The sequence below is a fragment of the Crinia signifera genome, chromosome 8 (assembly GCF_055691185.1).
Source record: "Crinia signifera chromosome 8, ASM5569118v1, whole genome shotgun sequence".
In the NCBI taxonomy this organism is placed as follows: domain Eukaryota; kingdom Metazoa; phylum Chordata; class Amphibia; order Anura; family Myobatrachidae; genus Crinia; species Crinia signifera.
In genome coordinates this window covers 134,737,918-134,759,287 of record NC_139224.1, presented here as the reverse complement: position 1 = coordinate 134,759,287, position 21,370 = coordinate 134,737,918, and the positions used below count along the sequence as shown (strand labels likewise).

Sequence of the window (21,370 nt, the reverse complement as noted above, 5' to 3'; positions counted from 1 at the left end):
GAAATAAATGGAGTGTGAACAAAACAGATTATAGCCCCTTCTACCGGGTTACCCAAAATGCTTTACAAAGGTTATGGGAGACATGGGACTGTGGGCCTAACTCACGCTGCAAAACAACAATCTTACTCAAATGGACAAAACCATGCTGCACTGCAGGTGGGGCAGATTTAGCACGTGCAGAGAGATTTAGATTTTGGTGGGGGGTGTAATTCAAACTGAAATCTAAATTGCAGTGTAAAAATAAAGCAGCCAACATTTACCCTGCACAGAAACAAAAGAACTCACCCAAATCTAAAGGCCCGTACACACAGTACAACCAGGCTATCTTGCTGAGAGCAAGATCGCTCAGCACACCACGATGCTGTGTGCTGAGCGATTGTGCTGAACAGGGATTTCCCTATTTTAATTTTTACAGTGTCTAGATCAGACAGTGACAAGGTCGACACATGACAAGGTCTACCTGCGGTTTTCACAATTTTTTTTTTTACCGTATTGTTCTTACTTCACCATCTATCTATCAGCATAGAGGGGGAATATAATAGCCCGAAGCATGTCGAACGAAGCGAGTCATGCCAGTGTACGCCTTTCACTAATTTGGGGTCCATGTCTTCACTGACTGGCTACATGATGTCTTAATAACTTAGGAATCCCAATACGGACAAACAACAAACACCTTGAATGTACTGATAAGGTTTACAGATGGGGCAGGCTACATCCTGGCTGGCGGATCGCCAGAACGTCCCCGCTGGCGATCCGCCAGCAGCCTTGCCATCCATCAGACTGAGACGCGCATGCGTCTCAGTCGGCGCAAACCCAGGGAGACGGACAGTGTTAGGGTGGGGGGGGGGGGGGGGGGGTGTGCGGGCAGGCGGTGGGGACCCCGGGCTACCGCCGACAAGCCGGCGGGGACCCGGGGGAGCGGATGAAAGGGGACGCGCGCGCCTCTCGTGCGCGCACGTACCCTTCTCGCCATCGATATGGCGCTGGCGGGGGATGGCGGCTGGCGTCGCCAGCGCCATCCCCTGCCAGGATGGGACCTGCTCCATCTGTAGGTGGTGCATAATGATAAAATCGAAAACACTGCTTTAAGCCAGAGCTTGTCAAATCCCGGCGCTAGAAGCAGAAACTGGTCGTGGGCAGCATTGCCGCCACACCCCCCCCTCCTAACAGAGCAGCAGCGTTGCAAGACCCACCCTCTCCTAACTTTGCAGCCGCAGCACTGCTCGACCGCTCTCCTAACAGTACAGCAGCAACAGCACTGCTGCCCTCCGCCTCTCCTAAAAGAGCAGCAGCGCACCCCCTCCTAAACAGAGCAGCAGCAGTGCATTCCCCTCCCAGCTAAGCGGCGGCTGGCACTGGGGAGCAGGGGATAAAGAGACAAACATCGAAAATGAAGCAGGTGGGCCACCAGACCCACGGATGCTGGTGAGAACTTGCCTCACCTCCCCACCGATTCACTCTTCCCCCCCCCCCCCCCCCATCAACACACCCCTTTGCCCAACCAAGCACCTAACACACTATAGATACCCTGTTGCCTCACCCACTCTCACCTTACTCATTCACCCCCGGCATCTCACCCTGTATCATGTCCCAACTCTCACGCCGTCACCTCACCCTCCCATCACCTTCCCCCTCTTCCAGTCCTCTTTTCGCTCTCCTGTGCTCTCACCCACATGGTCTGTCACTCTCTCCCATCCCCTCTCTCCTTAATCTCTTCCGCCTGCCCCCTTTCTTTCTCTCAACCCCCACTCACCCTACCCCTCTGTCTCACCTCTCTGCCCCTAGTTCCCCCCCCTCTCCCTGTCTCCCCTACTAGCAGGAGACTAGGCTAGAGAAAGAGACTAGCTCAAAAGTATATGTGATAGGACCCACATTGCACAGTGTATGGGCACCCTTAAGCTTGTCTGGCTCCTACACTTTCGTTCTGGCTCCTATAGTTTAAAAAAAAAGGTCAAGCCCTGCTTTAAGCTTCAGCAGAGAGGAAACATCACACACTCCAACGCGAAAAGTCTTACCTCACACAAAAACTTTGGTCTATGCTTGTTCCCAGCTGCACGGACCTCATAAGTAGGAGCGACTTTCTTCTTTCCACACCAAGCATACAGAAAATTCTTTATGTCAGCCATGTTGGTAGTAGGGCTGTGTTGTGACCTGAAACCAGATTACTTATCAATACTTATTAGGACATAAGAGCATGTATAAGATTGCAGCGGATGTTAGAACAGTTCTATTTGCCATTCAAATTTTACTGGGAGGGTGGTGGTGAACGGGTTGTCTTTCCCAGGCACCAGTAAGGGCTGATCCAGAAAGAAGCAGAAGGGGAAGCACTGAGCACAGACATTATAGTATGTGTCTGTGGAGGAAGTGTGGGGTTAAAAGGGAGAAAACTCACTAAAGTATACACCAACTATCTCCCTCTTCCATTATCCACTGCCTCCCTGTCGCATTAAGTACTCACGTAACTTATTTGTGCCTCCGCAATGCTACAGTGCATGTGCTGATCTCACAGTCAAGACAGTCAGAGTCTGGAAAAATCAGTTGAATAGTCTGTTACATTACACTCCTTGCATCATTTTTGTGCCTTCACAATCTGTCATATATGTGCTGCCAGCTGGGCACACATGGCGACCATTCTGAGGTAACTTGCTAGGGTCCTATAATAAGTTATTGACTGATGGTGTCCTGCGGCCAAAATAGTCTTAGAATCCCTAGCGTGGTATATGGAATGTTTGCAATTTTATAATATTCTGCAAACTTTTCGCTTTACTAGAGGTGTTTTCTTCTTTAACATTGTGATTTTGTTTTGATTTCAGATGCCCTTTCTTAAACCCTCTATTTCCTGAAGCACCCGTTTCAGTAGACATTGAAGTGCTGGAATCATCATGACTGGCAGCAACCAGAGGTTTTTTTTCCATTTTAAAACAATTGTCAACTTCGTACTGTGACAGCATTTATTAACACAGTGTCACAGCATCTACTGAGCGTTACTGTAACATTCTTCTTGGCCCTGAACACACACAAGTAAGTGTTTGTGTGTATACACATACACACATCTTTTTTACAAATGTTTGCGCTTAAAGGGAAAACCCTCCCTGTGCAAATCTGCGATTGACTTGCGAATGGATCGTGGATTACATTCTATCTGCAGATCCATATGCAACTCACTCACCATCAATGATTTTCCCAGTCTGTGCGAGTGAACGTAACTAACCCTTCCACGACTGTGACAGAATCAAGGCTGATCGAGTCCGGCATATGCTCCCTGAAACCGCCTAGCCACACCTATATTTTCCCTGACACTCCCAGAAAACAGCCGGTTAGCGTCCCCAAAAGGCAAGGCGGCTTCCTGGCAATCAAGTTGCAAGGGGATTAGACACAGATTTTTTTAACGCAGTTTGGCCTTGTTAACGCGCAGTTATTCAATGACCGATAGGCTTACAATTTAGCACAACAGTGATTAACTCTGAATAACCCCTTAAGTGAGCACCAAGTTTGCCAGTTGCAGCATCAGCAAAGGGTTATTGGTATCACCATTAGGAGCTCTGGGCTGCCTGCGGGCAATTACAGCACCAATGTGACTGTACACCAATAAAGTTTTAATACTGCCCTTAGGAGCTCTAGGACGTGTGACCCATTAAAGGACTAATAATGCTGCCCTGGCAGGCCAGTGTGCTCTTTGCCAGCATTCCTGTGTAAAATGGCACCTATATCATCACAGGAGGGAGCTCTATCAATTCCACAACACGCAAGAACCGGCACCAGGAAGATGATGTTTTGCCTCATTTTGGAACTAGAGCCAGGTGGGAATCCCCGATCAATGGCTCATTTGCTCACATGGAAAGTTACATCCCTTTCACATCGCACAAAATTACCAGGTTCATGCCGGTTCTACCCGGTAATTTTTGCGATGCAAAAGGGGTTACCAGTTACAGCTAACAGGTAGCAACCCGGCAATACGAACTGGGTAAAAAGAAGGGTTCTTACCAGTTCGTTGCTGTGCAGTGTGAACGGGTTAATCGGGTTGAGCGTCAGTTTACACTATGGAGTAGGCAGCACCAGCTGTAAGTGCTGCCTCCTCCTCCGTCCCCGATGACGCTCCCCCACACGACATCAGCAACATTTCCGGATCGCTTATGCAATCTGAATAGACTGCACCGTTTTAAAGTCCCGGTGCAATGCTGCATTTGCGATTTGAAAGCGGTAGGAGATGGACCATATGCGATCCTAGTCACCGGGAAGCGCTTGCGATACCTCTCACTAGTGTACTAGATTTATTTTGCATAAAATTATTTCTGATTGGTTGAGGAGTTTCGAAGAAAAAAAATAATTGTGTTGCATGCTTGTATATGAAGCTCAGTTAGGACAAAAAAAAAAAACACACACTCCAGAAAAAGGGGGATATGTACACGATAAGTCACTTGGCTTAAAGGGTTAATTTAGACAGCATTAAGCAGGATAAGTAGCAAACTATTTTAGAGTCATTGTAAAGGTGCTGCACACTGCATCCAATCTGATTCTAGCTATTACTTAATAACTCTAATCTATAATATAATAATAAATAAATCTATAATATAACTAGAAGCTGATTGCTTGTAATAAAAAAATTCACTAATGGCAGGATTTTAAAAATGAAAAAAGACCGAGCAGGACATTCTCCAAGATAGGCAAGACACTGGTATAAAGCATGTCCATGCTGCAACAACTAGATCACACTGGCCTGCTTGTGACCTGGTACAATACATGCATACATATGTCTGTATACAGTATGTATCAGCTCACATGCAGGGCTTTCGTACTACAGTAGCTACACCTTACTACCCATACCCCCTTACTACACTGTATAACCTCAGGGATGCATGCTCCCATATGTATACCGCCAGACGGACCTCTCCCACATGCAGACACACTGCCTCCAAGCGGCCACTACACAATGCAGCCAGCGGCCTTATCCCCGCACGTCGACCCCGCTCCTAGAGAAACGCTCAATGTAGGCGAGACAAGGACGCAAATTAACCCGGTATTAGCGAGTGCACAGTAAAGTACGTATAACACTTACCGAGGGAGTACAGCCGCAGCACGGCAGCCGCTGATCACAATACGGTCACTGACAAAATGGCGCCACCGAGACAAACAGCAACGTAGGATAATACTGCTGGCTACACAGCACTGCAAGGACCAATCACGATAAAGGAGCGTGACCCGGAAGAGGTTACTTGCCTTCCGCTTGTGTTTTGTCACACAAATATGGAGCGCTCGGCTCCATATTCGAATCGGGCGCCGCGCCTTCTGTCCCCTAACTGGTAGATTTCGAAATGGAGTAGTGCATCTTTATGCAATTCCTCTTTTGGGCTAAAGCAGGTTTAATGTTTTATACAATAGCTTCCCCTCTAAATACTAAATGGTTGTGTCTAGATCCACTGTTTTTTGACTAGTATGTGACGTTAGGTGAGTGTGTAAATTGTTAGATGCCCTCATTCATACCATTCTTTATATTATCTGTAATTTAGGTTATTTTAGCTGGTTTGTACCTTTGTGGGCTCGCAACAGATTTATATTCAGTAGAGCAGACTTTCCCAACCACGGTCCTCAAGGCACACCAACAGTGCAGGTTTTCGCAATATCCAGGCTTCAGCACAGATGGTTTAATCAGAATCACTCAGGTACTAATTAAGTCACCTGTGCTCAAGCCTGGATATCACTATAACCTGCACTGTTGGTGTGCCTTGAGGACCGTGGTTTGGAAAGCCTCGGGTAGAGTCTAATGCTGCTTTCCCACTGCCTACACGGGTAATGACACGTTTTTTTTAAACGGGTAAGAGCCATAAAGACCCTTTCCCACTGCAGCTTTTAAACGGTCAATTACCGTTTAAAAGCTGTTTTTGTCACATTCACACTTACCTGTTTAAGCAGTGTAAAGATATGGGGGGGGGGGATTTAAAAAAAAAAAAACCGGCGTGGGGTCCCCCCCACTGCTGTAACCAGCACCAGGCTGAAAGAGCTGGGGCTGGTAATAAAAAATCTGGAAACCCTGCAAATAGGGGTTCCCTGATTTTTTACAACCAGCCCCAGGCTCCAGGTCCGGGGCTGGTTCCCAAAATACGGGGGACAAAATGACTAGGGGTCCCCCGTATTTTAAGAACCAGCCCCAGGCCAAACCAGCCAGCAGGGTAATGCCACAGCCGGGGGACACTTATTATATAAGTTCCCGCGGCCAAAGCATTAACCCTACTGACCAGTCAGCCTGGCCAGGGGCCCTGGGGGAGTGGGGACCCCCCCCAATGAAGGGGTCCCCCCTCCAGGACCTACCTGACCAGGCTGAAGCCTGGTGCTGTCCCCGATGCCCCTGGGCGGTGGGCATCGGGCTGATGGAATGGTGTAAAAAATAGAATAAAAACTATTGTCTTTTACTGGCGAACTATGCGTCCCAGCAAGCCTCCCCCGCAAGCTGGGACTTGGAGAACCACAAGTCCCAGCCTGCGGGGCATTAAAGGGCCCGCTGGGTCTTGTAGTTCTACAGTAAAAGAAATAGTACAATAAACACACTGACACACGTGAAAAATAAAAGTTTAATACATACATAACACATACATACTGATACTTACCTATCTTGAGCTCGTAGGTAGCCCTGGTCCTGATGTCCTGCAGTCCTGTGTCGTCTTCTGGATCCATGTCGACTGTCCATGATGGCGTCCGGAGTCTGACGAAATCCATGTGGGAACCTATGGAAGGAAACCATACTCACCTGTCCCAGGGCGACGTAGTCCAGGGATGGGTCTTTGCAAAAAAACAAACCGAGAACGCGAAACCAGACCAGACAGCTGAGCCGCACGGTGTTTGTGTACATCGTGCGGCTCTGCCTCCCGAATGCCGCTATTGGCCGCCTTGCGCAAGGCTGAGCAACCATATTGCCCGCGATGGGAGTGTGCACCCGAGCACGCGCGCTCCCGTTTTCTCCCCCGTAGTGATCGCTGGTCTCAGGAACATGCTCCTGCGACCAGCTGATTTCCACTGCTGAGCTCCCCCGGCAGTTTCTTTTTCATCAGCGACCATCTCTGGTCGCTGTTGCAAACGGGACACTGAGCGATATATCGCTCAGCAATATATCACCCAGTGTGTATGGGGCTTAAGCTGCTGCTCTAAGGCAGTGGTTCCCAACCCTGGTCCTCAAGTACCTCCAACAGTACACGTTTTCCAGGTCACCCAGCAGGTGCACAGATTATTCAGGCACTGTTGGGGGTACTTGAGGACCAGGGTTGGGAACCACTGCCTTAGAGCGAGCTGGCATTTGCAAGGTGAAGCTTCCCTCAGCAATCCAAAGTCCTACAGGCGAAGGGAAGGAGGAAAGCACTCGGTGTGGATGCTGCTTCCTCACTATAGTGTACACGGGACCCGGGTCGCTCAACGGGTGTCAGTTTACACTATCCATTGTCTGTTTACACTGCCCAGCAACCTGGGTAAAACTCTTTTAACCCAGGTCGGAATGCTGGGTTGCTGGACCCGGGTTTTTCTTTTTGGCACTTTAACACTGCACAGAGACCTGGGTCGATGTGCGGTGTGATGAATTAGCTGTATCCTCAGGTCGTATTTTAGGCCCGATCCCAGTCATACACAGGATCGTCCGTAATCAGAGATCATAGTAAATTTATCCTGTCATGATCCATAGCACAATTAAATTAGTAGAGAAATTCCCTAGTGACTCTTCTGTCCCTGAATAGGGAGATGTGATGTGAACTACGCCCAGGTACAGTACTATAGAAAGAAATCTGGGCCACTAAATTGTTGTCCACAATCCACTGTGAGAATATATAAATCACTATAAATTATTTTCAAAGATTTACGAAACTACAGATTTTAGCAGTAACCCGTAAATGCACATTAAAGACAACATTTTTTTTATTTATTTTTTCAGTGAAGAGTTTTTGTTGTGCCAGTCATAGATTAAATACGTTTTAAATACATTTTTATAAAAATGTTAATACAAATAGTACTTTGATAAGGTTTATATACTGTAAAGGGTTTTCCCCAAAGACCTATGCACAGCATACAGGTATCATTATTTTGTCCCTGAAGCAAACATAGTAAGTGCCATACAACTTGACCTATCAGGAGGCAATACATTGTTTGTAAACAATCATTCGTTCTAAATATGGCATTACTAAAGTTTCTAAAAATTAAAAAAAGTGATGTCACATATAGCAACCAATCAGATTCATTTCTCTAGTGCATCCTAGAAAATGATAGGCATAATCTGATTGGCAACATGACCTCATTTAATTTTTAGAAGCCTTAGAAAATTCATCCCCAAGTTTACTGTCAAAACCAGGAATTAGCCATGAGTTTACCCTCTATCCTTATTTGGGTGCCGGACAGGATCCCGACAGGCATTCACCCAACGCCGGGATCCCGACTGTCAAAACACAGACAGCCGGGTTCCCGATGGCCACCTGCTATTTTCCCCTCGTGGGGGTCCACGACCCTCATAGAGGGAGAATAGAATAGGTGGCTCCCACAGCAAGCCACTGTGCCCGCAGCGTGGCGAGCGCAGCAAGCCTGCAAGGGGCTTTGTTGCGCTCGCCATGCTGTCTGGGTCCGGCCAGTCGGGATCCCGACTGTCGGACCCCTATACCACACCCCCTTATTTAGGACTGAATATATAAGATGCTTGCCATAAAATGCTGTTACTACTGCAAAGTAAAGTTCTATTTTTCAAATGTTCCATAAAACCAGACCATACAAATCAAATATACTGTATTTAGAATCAAAGTTGAGTATTTGGTCCAGAAATATTGGGTTTTCAAATTATGTGATTCAAGAAAGAAAAAAAAAAAAAACCCCAAGTGTGAAGCACCTAAGTACAAGAGATTTACAGGTAGTCAGTGAAACAAAGAACACCTTTAAGTACACTATAAACTTAGATAAAATCAGGATAGTACAATAAGGTTAGTCGCATAGGCTAATTGGAGCCGTTATTGGTTTTGTCACATATAAATCACTTTCGTAATAAGGCTATTGGATGAGAAGATGCTGCAGAGGTCTGAACATGACCGCGAGGGAAGGGAACGCAGTGTAACCGTGCCTGCCAGTGGCCTGCTGTCCACAATCCATGCTGCTTGGTGCCCATGCAAGGGGCTTTCTCAGAGGATATTCAGCCTCTTCATCTCAGCTTTGACCTTCTCCGGGTGCTCAGGTTTGAAGCTAGAGAACAGGGGTAGGCGCGGTGGTCCTAAATCTATTCCAGATACATGCGACATTATGTTTTTAAATTCAGGTAATCCCCAGTCTGAAAAAAAAAAAAAGGGGGAGGAGCATTCATTAACGCATATAATTTACGGCAGGAATTAATTTACTGGTGAGTCCATCTAATGCCCTTTTTATGTGTGTGGTGTAAGATGATTTAGCGTGAACCAAATTGATATTAGGATTCCCAACTACAGGTATAGGGAGTGAATTCTAAAACAAGTTCTTCCATACCTTACCATTCAGTCCTTTTTGTTCTAGAAATCCTATTTGTATAAATACTGCCGTCCTGAAGTCTATTTACACTTAGGATATAACCAATAAAGCTGTATGTTATGCTAAGTGCTGACATCAGCGACCGTTTAAGAGGAGAGGCTCAATGTGGGCACACTTCCTAAACTTGTGCCAGTGTCTTCTGCTCAAGCACAAATCACTGGGAAATTATCCTCCGCATCATTTCCCCTGTGCTTTCTAGGCCACAGGTCTCATAAGACATCGGAGACTTAAACGCATCGCTTCATAATAGCGCAGAACTCTGGCTATCCGCTCACAACACTCCTAGAAATAAAAAGGTCTTCTGTGTTTTTTCAAGGTAGCCACAAAGCAGTCACCCAGAAATGCCCACTTCACACAGAGATATGGGCATACCTGTACAGTCTGGCAAGGTGCATATACTGTACATGTGCAAAACGAAAATCAGAATAAAAGGTACAAGTGTGTGCGCAGATACACTCAATATAAACCACTTTCAAGAGTTCAATCATTTTGAAGGGACTAATCTACATTTTTCTGGAAAACCCACAATGGATTCAAGACTACCTCTAGAATGTATTATTATTTTTTAACTACTTACCCAAAGCAAAAACGAAAGTCATGAATTCCTGCATTTTACACTACAATAGAAACAGAAATATTAGCATTTGACCAAAATGAAAACAAACACCTTCATATAATCCGAGCTGCCTCCATCCACAACTCTACCGCTATCTAAAGCTATATGACAATTTCGATGATTTTCTATGCAGTTGTTGAAGAGAGGATGGCTTGTGAGCTGCAGTGTGACTTGGATCAGGCTATGAACTGAGCAGGGGGACAGTTGGTTAGGGAATAGTCAGGAACTGGGCCCTATACACGGGCCGATATTCAGGCATTTTCTGAGCAATTTTACTAAATCACTGTGTGTGTGTAGACCACACATCGATTTAAATGTGTGGCCCCACCAGTCTGAATCTGGCGGCAATTAACCACCTGATCGGTCAGGGGCAAGTGTTCTCAACGGAAAACACTGCTCATGACACCACACTGTGCAGCGCTGTGTGCTGAGAGAGTCCGAGCTTCACTCAGAGCGCTCTTCATTCCGTGTGTAGGGCCCTTAAGAAAGGGCTGGTAATGTCTTTAATATTATACAGGCAAAACATTTATAGGAAATTATAGGCAGTATGAAGTGCAAAGTACCTGAATGTCTCTGGCTTCTTTTAGGTTACCTTCTTCAAATGCCTTTAACATTTTGTTGGTGGTGGAACCCATGTAGTTATATGTACTGTAACACAATAGTCCACATATTTCAGGTTGTTAATAACAAAGCTTACAAAAACATTGAATAAAGACTCGAAGATAAAATATATTCTTTCATCAGCATAGATTGTTACTCACAGACCAGGTAACTGCATATCTAAAATAAAGTCCCTGGTAAATATCTGTGTCTCTCCTCCCCATATGTACCTTGGCACCCCGATTCCCCAAGTGTGCCTCTCACCCCCTCTAACCATGAGAGCCTCTGCCTCCTGTCTTCCCATATGCACCCATCACCTCCCTCCCCATATGTGCCTTTGCCAAGTAACTCACCAAGCGTGCCTCTGCCTCCTACCTCCCCCATGTGCATCTATCATCGTCCCTCCCAAAATGTAGCCCTGCCTCCTGCCTGGCCTCTTCCTCCCTAGGTGTTCACCTAACCCCCATTGAGAACACAAAACAAGTGACATTGATAAGTATGAGGCATTATGGATTGAACTCTCTGCAAGTAGTTTTTACAGATGTCCCAGGAAGAGCATTCAACTGATTATGGATGAAATAGCAAAGCATGTTTATTACTGGCCAAAAGTATATAGATAAACTGAAAATTAAAGTGCGGAGGAGATTGAAGAAGTCCAGACCCTTTCCTTTTGTAATTTTACCTGCCAACTGCTCCATGTGCACCAAATGCCAAAGCACCCAATAATTGCTGTAGGGAAGAGGGGGGGGGGGGAAGTTACCTTATTATTAGAGTAAGACCATTGTGTAAATATGTAACTATTAAAATGATAATTGAATAATATAGTGAATCACTTGCCTCGTCTACACCATACAGAAAATCAAATTGCTTATATTGATGGATGCACATACTGAAGTCCATAAGATTCACATCACTAAACTTAACTCCTCGGAAAGACGGGATGTGAAGCTGCATCCTGCCCACCAGATCATAGACCTTATCTGTAAGAGACAAAGCACTATCAGTCATTTCCTGAATTTAGGTGCAACCAGTGCAAGTGGCCATTTTGTGAATTTCTTTACTACTCACAAGGTTATCAGGACACTAGAAAACGAACAGGGGTACAAAGGTTTAAATCAACAAAATGGCTGCTTTTCCTGTGTGCAGGAAACACAGGGCCCAATTGAGATTTGTTCTGAGGGCTGCAAATTCGCTGCCTGTCTAAAAAAAAAAAAAAAACAATAAAACCGTGCATGTGCATAGTATGTTGTGCACTGGGCCCCCTAGTGTACGGACCGTGCAAAGGCTTCCCTTTGCTGGCCATAAGCTGGGTGACTGACAAGTGGGGGGGGGGGGGGTTTCTGAAAAAAAAAAAAAAGGGAAGGATGTTGATTCACCGATCCATGTCTTTTTTGACTTTCGGGATGTTTCTGACAGTCGGTAGATCGGCACTGACATTGAATAGGTCAAATGTAAATGTGGCCTACTATTGTCAAAAGTGGACGATATTTCCGACAATTGGAAATTTCAGCCAGCATTAAATATCCCCTTATACCTTAAAATAATCAGGTTTCAGGAAGTGTCACACAAACAACGGTGCTTCAGCAGGGCAGCTGCTTTTGGTCAGGTATGGATCATTGGGTCGACATACATTAGGTTGACATGGATGAAAGGTTGACATGGATGAAAGGATGACAAGCATTAGGTCGACATGGGGTTTCACCTTTTTCACCTAGCCATGCTTTGGACAGGGTGCCTCGCTACACTATTCTTCCTCCATGCTCTACTAATGGGTAGTAGGGCATGAAATACTGCCTGCTGGCACATGTCGGCTAATAAAAAAAAAAAAAAAAAAAAAGAAGAAGAAGAAAAACCCATGTTGACCTAGCCATTGTCAACCTTCCATCCATGTGGACCTTAAGCACATCCACCTATTTCAGGTGTCGAACCAATGACCATATCCCCTTTTGGACCCTTCTGTACAAGTCTTCGCCAAGCCTGATATATCTCACCTTTTAAAAGGTACGTTTATGGTCGATCACACAGTAGACATCAGGCGTGAGATATGATGGGCTATGGATCTACCTACCGGATCTTTAGTCAATCAGTAGCAGCCATGCTTAACTTCATAGACACTATTATCAACTAGAACATTGGTGGTTGGATTATAACAATGATGTTGATAGATCTGCTGGAACAACGGTTGTGAACTCATCGGGGAATACGTATATCTATAGAACTTAGAGTATGAAATGCACAAAGCCATATATAAAGCCTACACACTAGAATTCTCAGATCACTTTTACTTCACAAAACTACCTCACATTGTTCATCAGTATTCTAGATCCCATGTAATATCTCTGTATGTCCCAATCCCAGCTGCTGCCCACTTACATGTTATACCGGTCAGGCTTGGGATATGGTAATAATAAAACGGGAGACTAGGAGCAGCAGAGGCAACATCTTTCAGGTACGATACCAGTGCATCTATGGAGCAGAAAAAAAAATGGAAACGTCTAATAAAACACATCTTAAACAAATATGTAATTGTTAATAATGCTTTAAGAAGTGCATTTGCACAGTGGGCGATCATCCTGCAATGAACTCATCAACTAGTTCTGTTCGCAAGGTGAATGACAGGTAGTGGGCATGGAAACTGTCCGTTTTTTGAAAGTGGCAAGTAAAACCCTGGGCATGCCATCAAACCACTGGGAGTGTCGGGGGGGGGGGGGGGGGGGAAGGCAGGCGTGCCAAGCTAGCTGGGGGAGGATTTGTGGCATAAGGCGGAGTAAGTCTCAGCCTATGCACCGGCGATGAGGATTTCGGACATAAAAAAAAAACAAGTAATAAAACCATGTTTTTTACTGTTCATTCTAGCTTTAGGCACACTTTGGTTTATATCTCAGCTGAGATACAGTCCAGATGGTGCTACCAGAACACAGTACGACACCCCAGTCAGGAAACACACTCCTTTATTACAAAGAAAATATGTCTACCCAGTGAATCATGCCACTTTATTTCAGCAATATCGTACAGATTTATAAAAGGACTGTACATAGTAAAGCATGAGATTATATTTATGAGATTCATTTTACCTTGACTAGAAGGTTTGAGGAAAGAAGGGGCCACAGCACTGATGGCATCAGCTCCACATAAAGCAGCATGGGCAGCCTATTGAAGAACAGAAGATAATAGTGATTAAGCCTAGGTTACACACAAAGCAGCATGGGCAGCCTAGTGAAGAACAGAAGATAATAGTGATTAAGCCTAGGTTACACATAGGGGGTTATTCTAGTTCACTCTTTCTGACAAATTCCTTCTTAGATGGACAAAACCATGTGCACTGCAGGGGGGCAGATGTAAAATGTGCAGAGAGAATTAGATTTGGGTGAGTTATTTTGTTTCTGTGCAGGGAAAATACTGACTGATTTATTTTTGCACTGCAATATAGATCTCACTTTGAAGTAAAACCCCACCCAAATCTAATTCTTCCTGCACAAGTAACATCTGCCCCCACCTGCAGTGCACATGGTTTTGTCCATCTAAGAAGGAATTTGTCAGAAAGAGTGAACTAGAATAACCCCCATAAAGACAAATAACAGAGTCCTAACGGACTTTCAGGGTTATTCAGACCTGATCACCAGCAATCAGGTATAAATAACCCCTTGTGTACCCAATGTTTACAGAACATTTGTTATACAGGTTGAACTAGAAGCGACCTCTGGTAGAGACTGTAGTGCAAATTCTGTAGTTGGCTCTTGTATAAAATAAATTAGATGCCCGTCTATAGCTTACATATTCAGCGGCATAAGAATGTATATACAGTACATATGGGAGTATTCAATCCGGCATTCTGACTGTCAGAATGTCATGACAGTCAGGATCCTGGGCCTTTTTCGCTTCCTTCGACAGTAACTCGACAATTGAATTCAATGTTCTGGCTGTCGAGCGTTTGAAAGTTCGTGTATTGGCCAAAACGCGGTCTTTTGTTGAAAAACGGCCGTGGATTCGACAATCCATGGCTATTTCTAACAATACAGACTCGCCACCACAGGGAGGCTGGTCTGTAGCAGGAAAGTCCCGGCCGGGATTGAATGGCTTAACTGCCGATATTTTCACGGTCAGAAAAATAGGCAGACATTGAATAACCCCCATAGTCTTAAATTAAGTGTGGAATAAAATATTTGGATAGACAGAAACACACTGAAGAGAAGTTATGCAATTTTAAACACAACATTTAAAGCTTGATATGGTACAAATAACAGCATTTAGAAATATTTTTGCCTTAAAATCAATAAATAGAAAGCAGATTGGCATGAGACATCATGGACACCTACTAAGTCTTTGGAGTCCTCCAGGCTCAGACATCCCACATGTACAACCACATTGTCCATTCTACAAGAAGCGAAGCGATCGGATTAGTGAAAATGTTCTTTAATTAGTTTATAAAAATAAAAAATGGCATATAGGGCAAACCCGCTTGGTGTGGGCCGAATTTGCTCCCCCCAGCCGATTGTTGGGGGTTGCCCATGTGCAAAGCCCCTGGAGTGAACGCCTTTTGCGAGTTTCACACTCACTGGGGGACTTTATCAGTGATGGGGGGCAGGGGTCTGACGCAGGGGACCACCCAAAGTGACCCACAAAAAATGCTGGGCGTACCCCTGCAAATGCAGGAGTGTGGGGGCTTCACACGACGAGAAACGGTGTTTACAGGTTTGCTAGGCAGCAAGTATGGGGCCATTGGAAAATATTCCCACTGGCCCCCACATCTTCACAGTTACCCCTGATTCGGTTTCCATATTCCATTGTTTTAGTGACTGTAAGAAGAGGGTCTGTCATCAAGACTGATCATTTCTCAGAACGTCCTTCCAACGTCCTCATCATACTCACTTGCCTCTTGCATGTTTCACCCATTCCTCAGCAAGCGTCTTCCTCTCCTGTACACTCAGCGACATTCCTTCTCCTGTTGTCCCATTTACTGTAGACATGCAAAACAATCGCTAGAACATATAAACAGTACTTTGCAGAGTAGTTTATTTTTCCCACCCCAAGACCAAAATGCTCTTCCATATTCCAATACAAACTAGATCTTCAATATCCACAATATAGCTCACATTCTCATGGTGTAATGGTTAGCATTCCAGCCTCACAGCATTAAGGTCATGGGTTCAATTCCTACCATAGATCTAAAGTGTGTGGTGTTTGTATATTCTCCCCTGACTAGTAGATTTGCCAAGTGGTTCTTTTTTTACGTCAATTTCTATGTGTCTGCACACATACATAGACTGAACACAGTATAGGCTCCACAAAAGTTATCAGTGGCCACCTGCGCCCACCCGGAATTTCCACTAGAAGAACCACAGATATGGGCTACCAAAGACGTATATGAAACACAGAAGGGGGTGGATCTCCACAGCGCTATTCACAGGATATATTCTCAAATGGAAAGTGTTGTCCACAACGGTATCCAAGACACAAGGGAAAGAAGGAAAATATTGCAACCCAGTCCTCTCACCCGGAATGAGATCCCAGAGCGGCAGTAGGTCCAAAGATGGTATTCAGGACAGGTAGGTGTGGGTCCCCAATAACAAGTCTTCTCAACACCAGGTGCAGTTGTTGCAGTTGTGAAGTTGTGAGGTCTCCATCTTTTATCAATAAATTGGATCCTTTGGATGAAGTGTACGTGTTCCAGTGGAGTTTTTAATAAAGATACCTTTTGATGAACATAGGGATTGTGCCCTTGGTGAGTTTATGTTTCATATGAATGTTAAAGATCTGAGAATTTAAAGAAACCTTTATGGGAAAGTCTCCTAGCTTGTCTAGGTGAGTTGTGTCGGGGAGTTACCCTTTGAAATTTGAGAAACCCGTGAGAGACTTTCTAACATAGAATATTTTCCTTCTTTCCCTTGTGTCTTGGATACCGTTGTGGACAACACTTTCCATTTGAGAATATATCCTGTGAATAGCGCTGTGGAGATCCACCCCCCTCTGTGTTTCACAGTATAGGCTCCAGCTGCTTGGGAACTACACATCCCAGAATGCCCCAATAGCAAAATCATATGCTGGAATGTGTAGTTCCTTAACAGCTGGGGGCCACGTGTTGGCCCAGGAGTACAGACATTAGGAAATGTGACAGCAGATAAGAACCAGGTGGTCAATTTAGTCTGTGTGATATATATATATATATATATATATATATATATATAGCAGAAGACCGGCAACATCCACACTCATACAGGAGAATACTTGGCTGGGTGCCCTCACTGGAATATTGTAATACAGGCAGGTGGAGGCGCGGCACTCGCAGCAGAAAAAAACAGCGTTACAGCAGGCGTAGGTTATGGCAACATTTCAATGCCCCTGTATATGTATATATACATACACACACACACACACACACACACACACACACACATATATATATATATACACATAATAACCTCAACCGCAGGAAGAGCTGCCCACCCATTTCCGGCCCAGAGTGTGTGCGATTATGTAAAGGACTTGAAAGTCGTTAACATCCATTCGCAGCCTGCGCGTGGGTATACATGCTGTGAAAGGGGGGGGGGGGGGGGGTTAACGGTTTGGTGGACTCGCAAGGCTGCGAATTCACAGACTTGCGAATCAACCAGTAGAACCCCCTTAGTGAGAATGTGTGCACTATAGAGTTCACACAGCTAAACAAATTTAGATAAAGTATTTGCCGTTAAACTTACCAAATATATTCTTTATTTTCTGTGTGTGGACCAGGTAATCTACATATTGCTGGACGATGGAGATATTGACATTACTACAAATAGAGAACAGAAATAATCAAAAATTAAAAATAATTTACTATCAAATTCACAAACTGGAATTTAAAAAAAGATTATAAATGACCAAACACCCTTTACCTGTTTGCAGTCATTGGGGTAAAGGTCGCTGCTATAAGGCCCCTCAATTTCTTTCCAGAAAATGACATCATCCTAAAAAAAAAAAAATATATATATATATACACACACACACACACACACACACACACACACACACACACACATCATCAGTTTGAAGCACAAACCCCACCCAAATCGATCTCTGTGCACAGGTTGTTACATCTGCCCCTCTGCAGTGCACATGGTTTTGTCCAGTAAAGAGAGAATTTGCTTTTGCAAGTGAACCAGAATCAGGCTCTAGGTTTGGTACACCCATGGTATCCACTCAGTCATTATGAGGAAACACACTAGGACCTTCTACAAAATGATCTGCATGCGGACTTCAAACTTACTGGGGCCTGCGTAATAGGAGTCAAGTTTGCCGGTGGAGCGGAATGCTGAATGATCTCTGACATTTATTTTTAAAAGTGGCAATCATTTACAAAACCAGGTTTTGCCTTGTGAATGACTGTCACTAATAAAAATAAAGAGAAATTGGAAACTGACAATTTATAGAAATGGATTAACCTCAAGTAACTAGGAGTAAAGGTCCATACATACTGGGCGATTATGCCCAGCGTGTATGGACAGTGATGACCGTTATCATTGCTGAGAGGAAAGCCACTCTTAATGCCTTCACTGAGTTGAACTGGTTAATTGATAAGCAAGGTGTTCCACCACAGATGATGACAATCATACATTAGGAGTAAAGTGCAGAAGCAGAGCATTGTGTCCCTCCTGGAAGGTATGTGATTGGGAACAGAGCATTTTGTATGGAGTGGAAGGTGTAATGTCAGAAGGTCGCATACCAGCATAAAATAATTCCTCAATAACCAACTGAGCAAAAACAGATTAGACCTTTGTAGGTCATATTCGAAGGATATTGCAGTGGTACAATACGTGAGATAATGACGGAGAATCAGTGATGCCGATCTTACCCATTTGCTTGGACGAGGGTCACAAAAAACCTGGACTTTGTCTTTTTCGTTACAGCTCAGTTATTGGATTGAAGTATAACAAAGGGCCAAGTAAATCAGCCTAACAGGATACAGATATGCTGTGGCTGCACAATTGTGCTTCCTATGCTTGAAAAACACCACATGCAGGCAGTTTAGCTACAGCTAGGGATATAGGGGGATTAATTACTAATAAATCAATCTATAAACTAGCGTAGATGAATCAAGTGCAAGTTACACACTAAGGAGGTTATTCTGGTTGCAAGGCTGGGAATTCGCTCAGAGCAACCTTAGATGTACGTGCCCATGGCGGCCATGTAACCGGGCGATTTCTATGGGAAAGCCCATGAAACACTGGGGGTACTTGTGTACTATCACGGCGCCCACGATTTCCATCGCAGGGCATTGTACGATGAAAAATCGCATCGCATGCGATGCGATTTCACCCGATTTCTAATTGTACAGGCAGCCAGATGCCTTATTACCATGTTAAATGCCCCCCCAGACCCGATTTTTAATTGTATACCCACCCTCATGGGTCATGAGTATGTGAAATGCCCCCCATTGTTAACGCCACCTCACTATGAACGCCAACCCGAAGCGTGGCAAGCCCGCGAGGGGTGGTGGTACGCGTCCTCCGACCTTTTCATACCCCCACTATACACGTTGGCGTGGAGTTGATTTTATAAAGTGTGGCGAGCCCGAAGCATGGCGACGTGTATACCTGTGAAGTAATGCGCATCCACTCGCCACGCTTCGGGCTCGGTGGCTCGCTGCAATCGCCACACTTTATAAAATCAACTCCACGCCGACGTGGATAGTGGGGGTATGAAAAGGTCGGAGGACGCGTACCGCTGCGCTCGCCACGCTTCGGGTTGGCGTTGAGAGTGGGGGGTCGTTAACAATGTGGGTCCATTTAACATATTTATTACCCATCAGGGTGGGTATACAATTAAAAATCGGGTCTGGGGGTGCCATTTAACATGGGACTCAATGGGAAATCGCATGCCATGCCATTGTAATGGCATGCGATGTGACGCGATTTTAAAATTGTATACTCAGCCCGGGTAAAAAGGCTAAAATCGGGTCCATCGCATACCTTAATTAGTGGTATGCGATGCGATGGGCGCCGTGATAATACACAAGTACCACACTGGGCATTTCCATGGGCGAGTCACCCGGCCCGCTGCCCTTTGGCCACAATGTTGGGGGTGTGCACCCAGCGAACAATCTGTTCGCCCTGGACGCACACGGTGCATGCACATGTGCAGAAATGCGCATTTAGAAAACATCCAGTTCGCATGCAAGCAAACAGACCTGAATAAGGTCATAAGAGGTGAATTTACTAAAGGTTCTAAAAATGAATATTTATAAAAAAAAAAAAAAAAAAAGGGGGGGGGGGGGGTGAGTTGATGTTGCCAATAGCAACCAATTACATCCTCTCCACCATTCTCTAGGATGCAACAGAGAACATAAAAAATATTATTGGTTGCCATGGGGAATCTGACCTATTCTCAATTTTGGAACTTTATTAAATTTACCCCCAAGAGCAGACACATGTGAGCAAGTCACATTTTGCTATTAAGCAGCCCTTCCATGTTACAAACTGCCACAGTATACAGCTTATTTACTATATAGTGAAAACTAAAGGTGCCCATACACGTTACAATTATTGTATACAATATCGCATCTCATCACATCTCGGTTTTGCGATAAGATGAGATGGGATGGGATGAGATCTAGTACAAAAATCAAAAAGTATGTGCAGCACATACTTTTTGTACTAGATCTCATCGGAAAACCGATATGCGATATTGTATACAATATTGTATACAATAATTGTAACGTGTATGGGCACCTTTAGCAATAGGACATACATTTACCTGCATAGAGTAATGGACTAGATTACTCAAAGCCATATATGTATTGGTTGTCATGGGTTACAGCTGCTTGACACCGAGGCTCTTGGACAAGCCAAAAGGGCTACTTATTAGTTATCAACTGTAGAATATTAATTTTGAAACATAATTGGGAGCTGACAAAACCCTTGCTCTGCTATTTTGGGCGGACATATATAATTCCAGCAACACTGCCAGGTGTAATACTGCCCTACAGTACATGTGCATGCAACATCAATGACAACACTAGGATTAGGATACAATGTAAGAGAAGAAAGGAAACAACTACTGTGTTTATGAACAAATATAGTAGCGCAAACATAACATGTAGTTTAACATGTTACATCCAGATGCCTCATACAGCTTTCAGGCTGATTATATAGGGGCTGATCATTGCATTTCCTTTCAATCCTATCCTATATTATATTGAGAACAATAAACAGTAAAACATCTCTGCCTCCTAAAAATTAATTGCAGTCTGGTCCAAACACACCACAATACACTGATAATAACAAAGGGATACTCTAGTACAGTACCTTGCACTCTGCACACAATTGACAGCAGCACTGTGCTTCTCATACTACCCCAGCAGCAAGCACTGTGCTTTACATGCTGCTGTCACATGATTGCTCGGTGCTCCCCGCCCGCTGCATGCTGGGAGGATATTTACAGCAGCGTTCCTCTTTCATTATTATTTACCAGAATGAGAGATAGAACATTGTGCAATGGTGTTTTACGTGTACTGGGCTATAAGACTAGCTACTAGAAGTGACTTCTGGGACCACAACTCCCAGCCCCGCTGTCTGTGCAGGGTGATCAGCCGTATTTCCTGATGAGAGGTCCAGCTACAGCTTGTTAGAGGGAGGCAATCACTGAAACCCAAACCAGACATTCTCA

General features: G+C 44.6%; 2 protein-coding genes across 2 annotated transcripts in view; both read right to left on the bottom strand.

Annotated features, from left to right (window-relative positions):
• LOC146027294 (ATP-dependent RNA helicase A protein-like) overlaps positions 1-5,205 on the bottom strand; it is a 32,442-nt gene extending 27,237 nt beyond the window's left edge. Inside the window, 2 exon segments of the mRNA XM_083158227.1 lie at positions 2,016-2,151; positions 5,057-5,205. Coding sequence (XP_083014353.1) covers positions 2,016-2,126 — 111 coding nt within the window. The 5' untranslated portion in view covers positions 2,127-2,151; positions 5,057-5,205.
• Positions 5,206-8,733: 3,528 nt separating this feature from the next.
• On the bottom strand, positions 8,734-21,155 carry NPL (N-acetylneuraminate pyruvate lyase). Its single transcript, XM_083157200.1, has 12 exons — positions 21,010-21,155; positions 17,602-17,673; positions 17,425-17,498; positions 15,599-15,686; positions 15,046-15,103; positions 13,804-13,879; positions 13,103-13,195; positions 11,567-11,709; positions 11,412-11,458; positions 10,693-10,777; positions 10,091-10,130; positions 8,734-9,280 (listed from the first exon to the last, which is right to left on the bottom strand). The coding sequence occupies exons 2-12, from the start codon at positions 17,670-17,672 to the stop codon at positions 9,135-9,137; spliced, it is 921 nt and encodes a 306-aa protein (XP_083013326.1). The 5' UTR covers position 17,673; positions 21,010-21,155; the 3' UTR covers positions 8,734-9,134.
• Between the last annotated feature and the right edge of the window lie 215 nt (positions 21,156-21,370).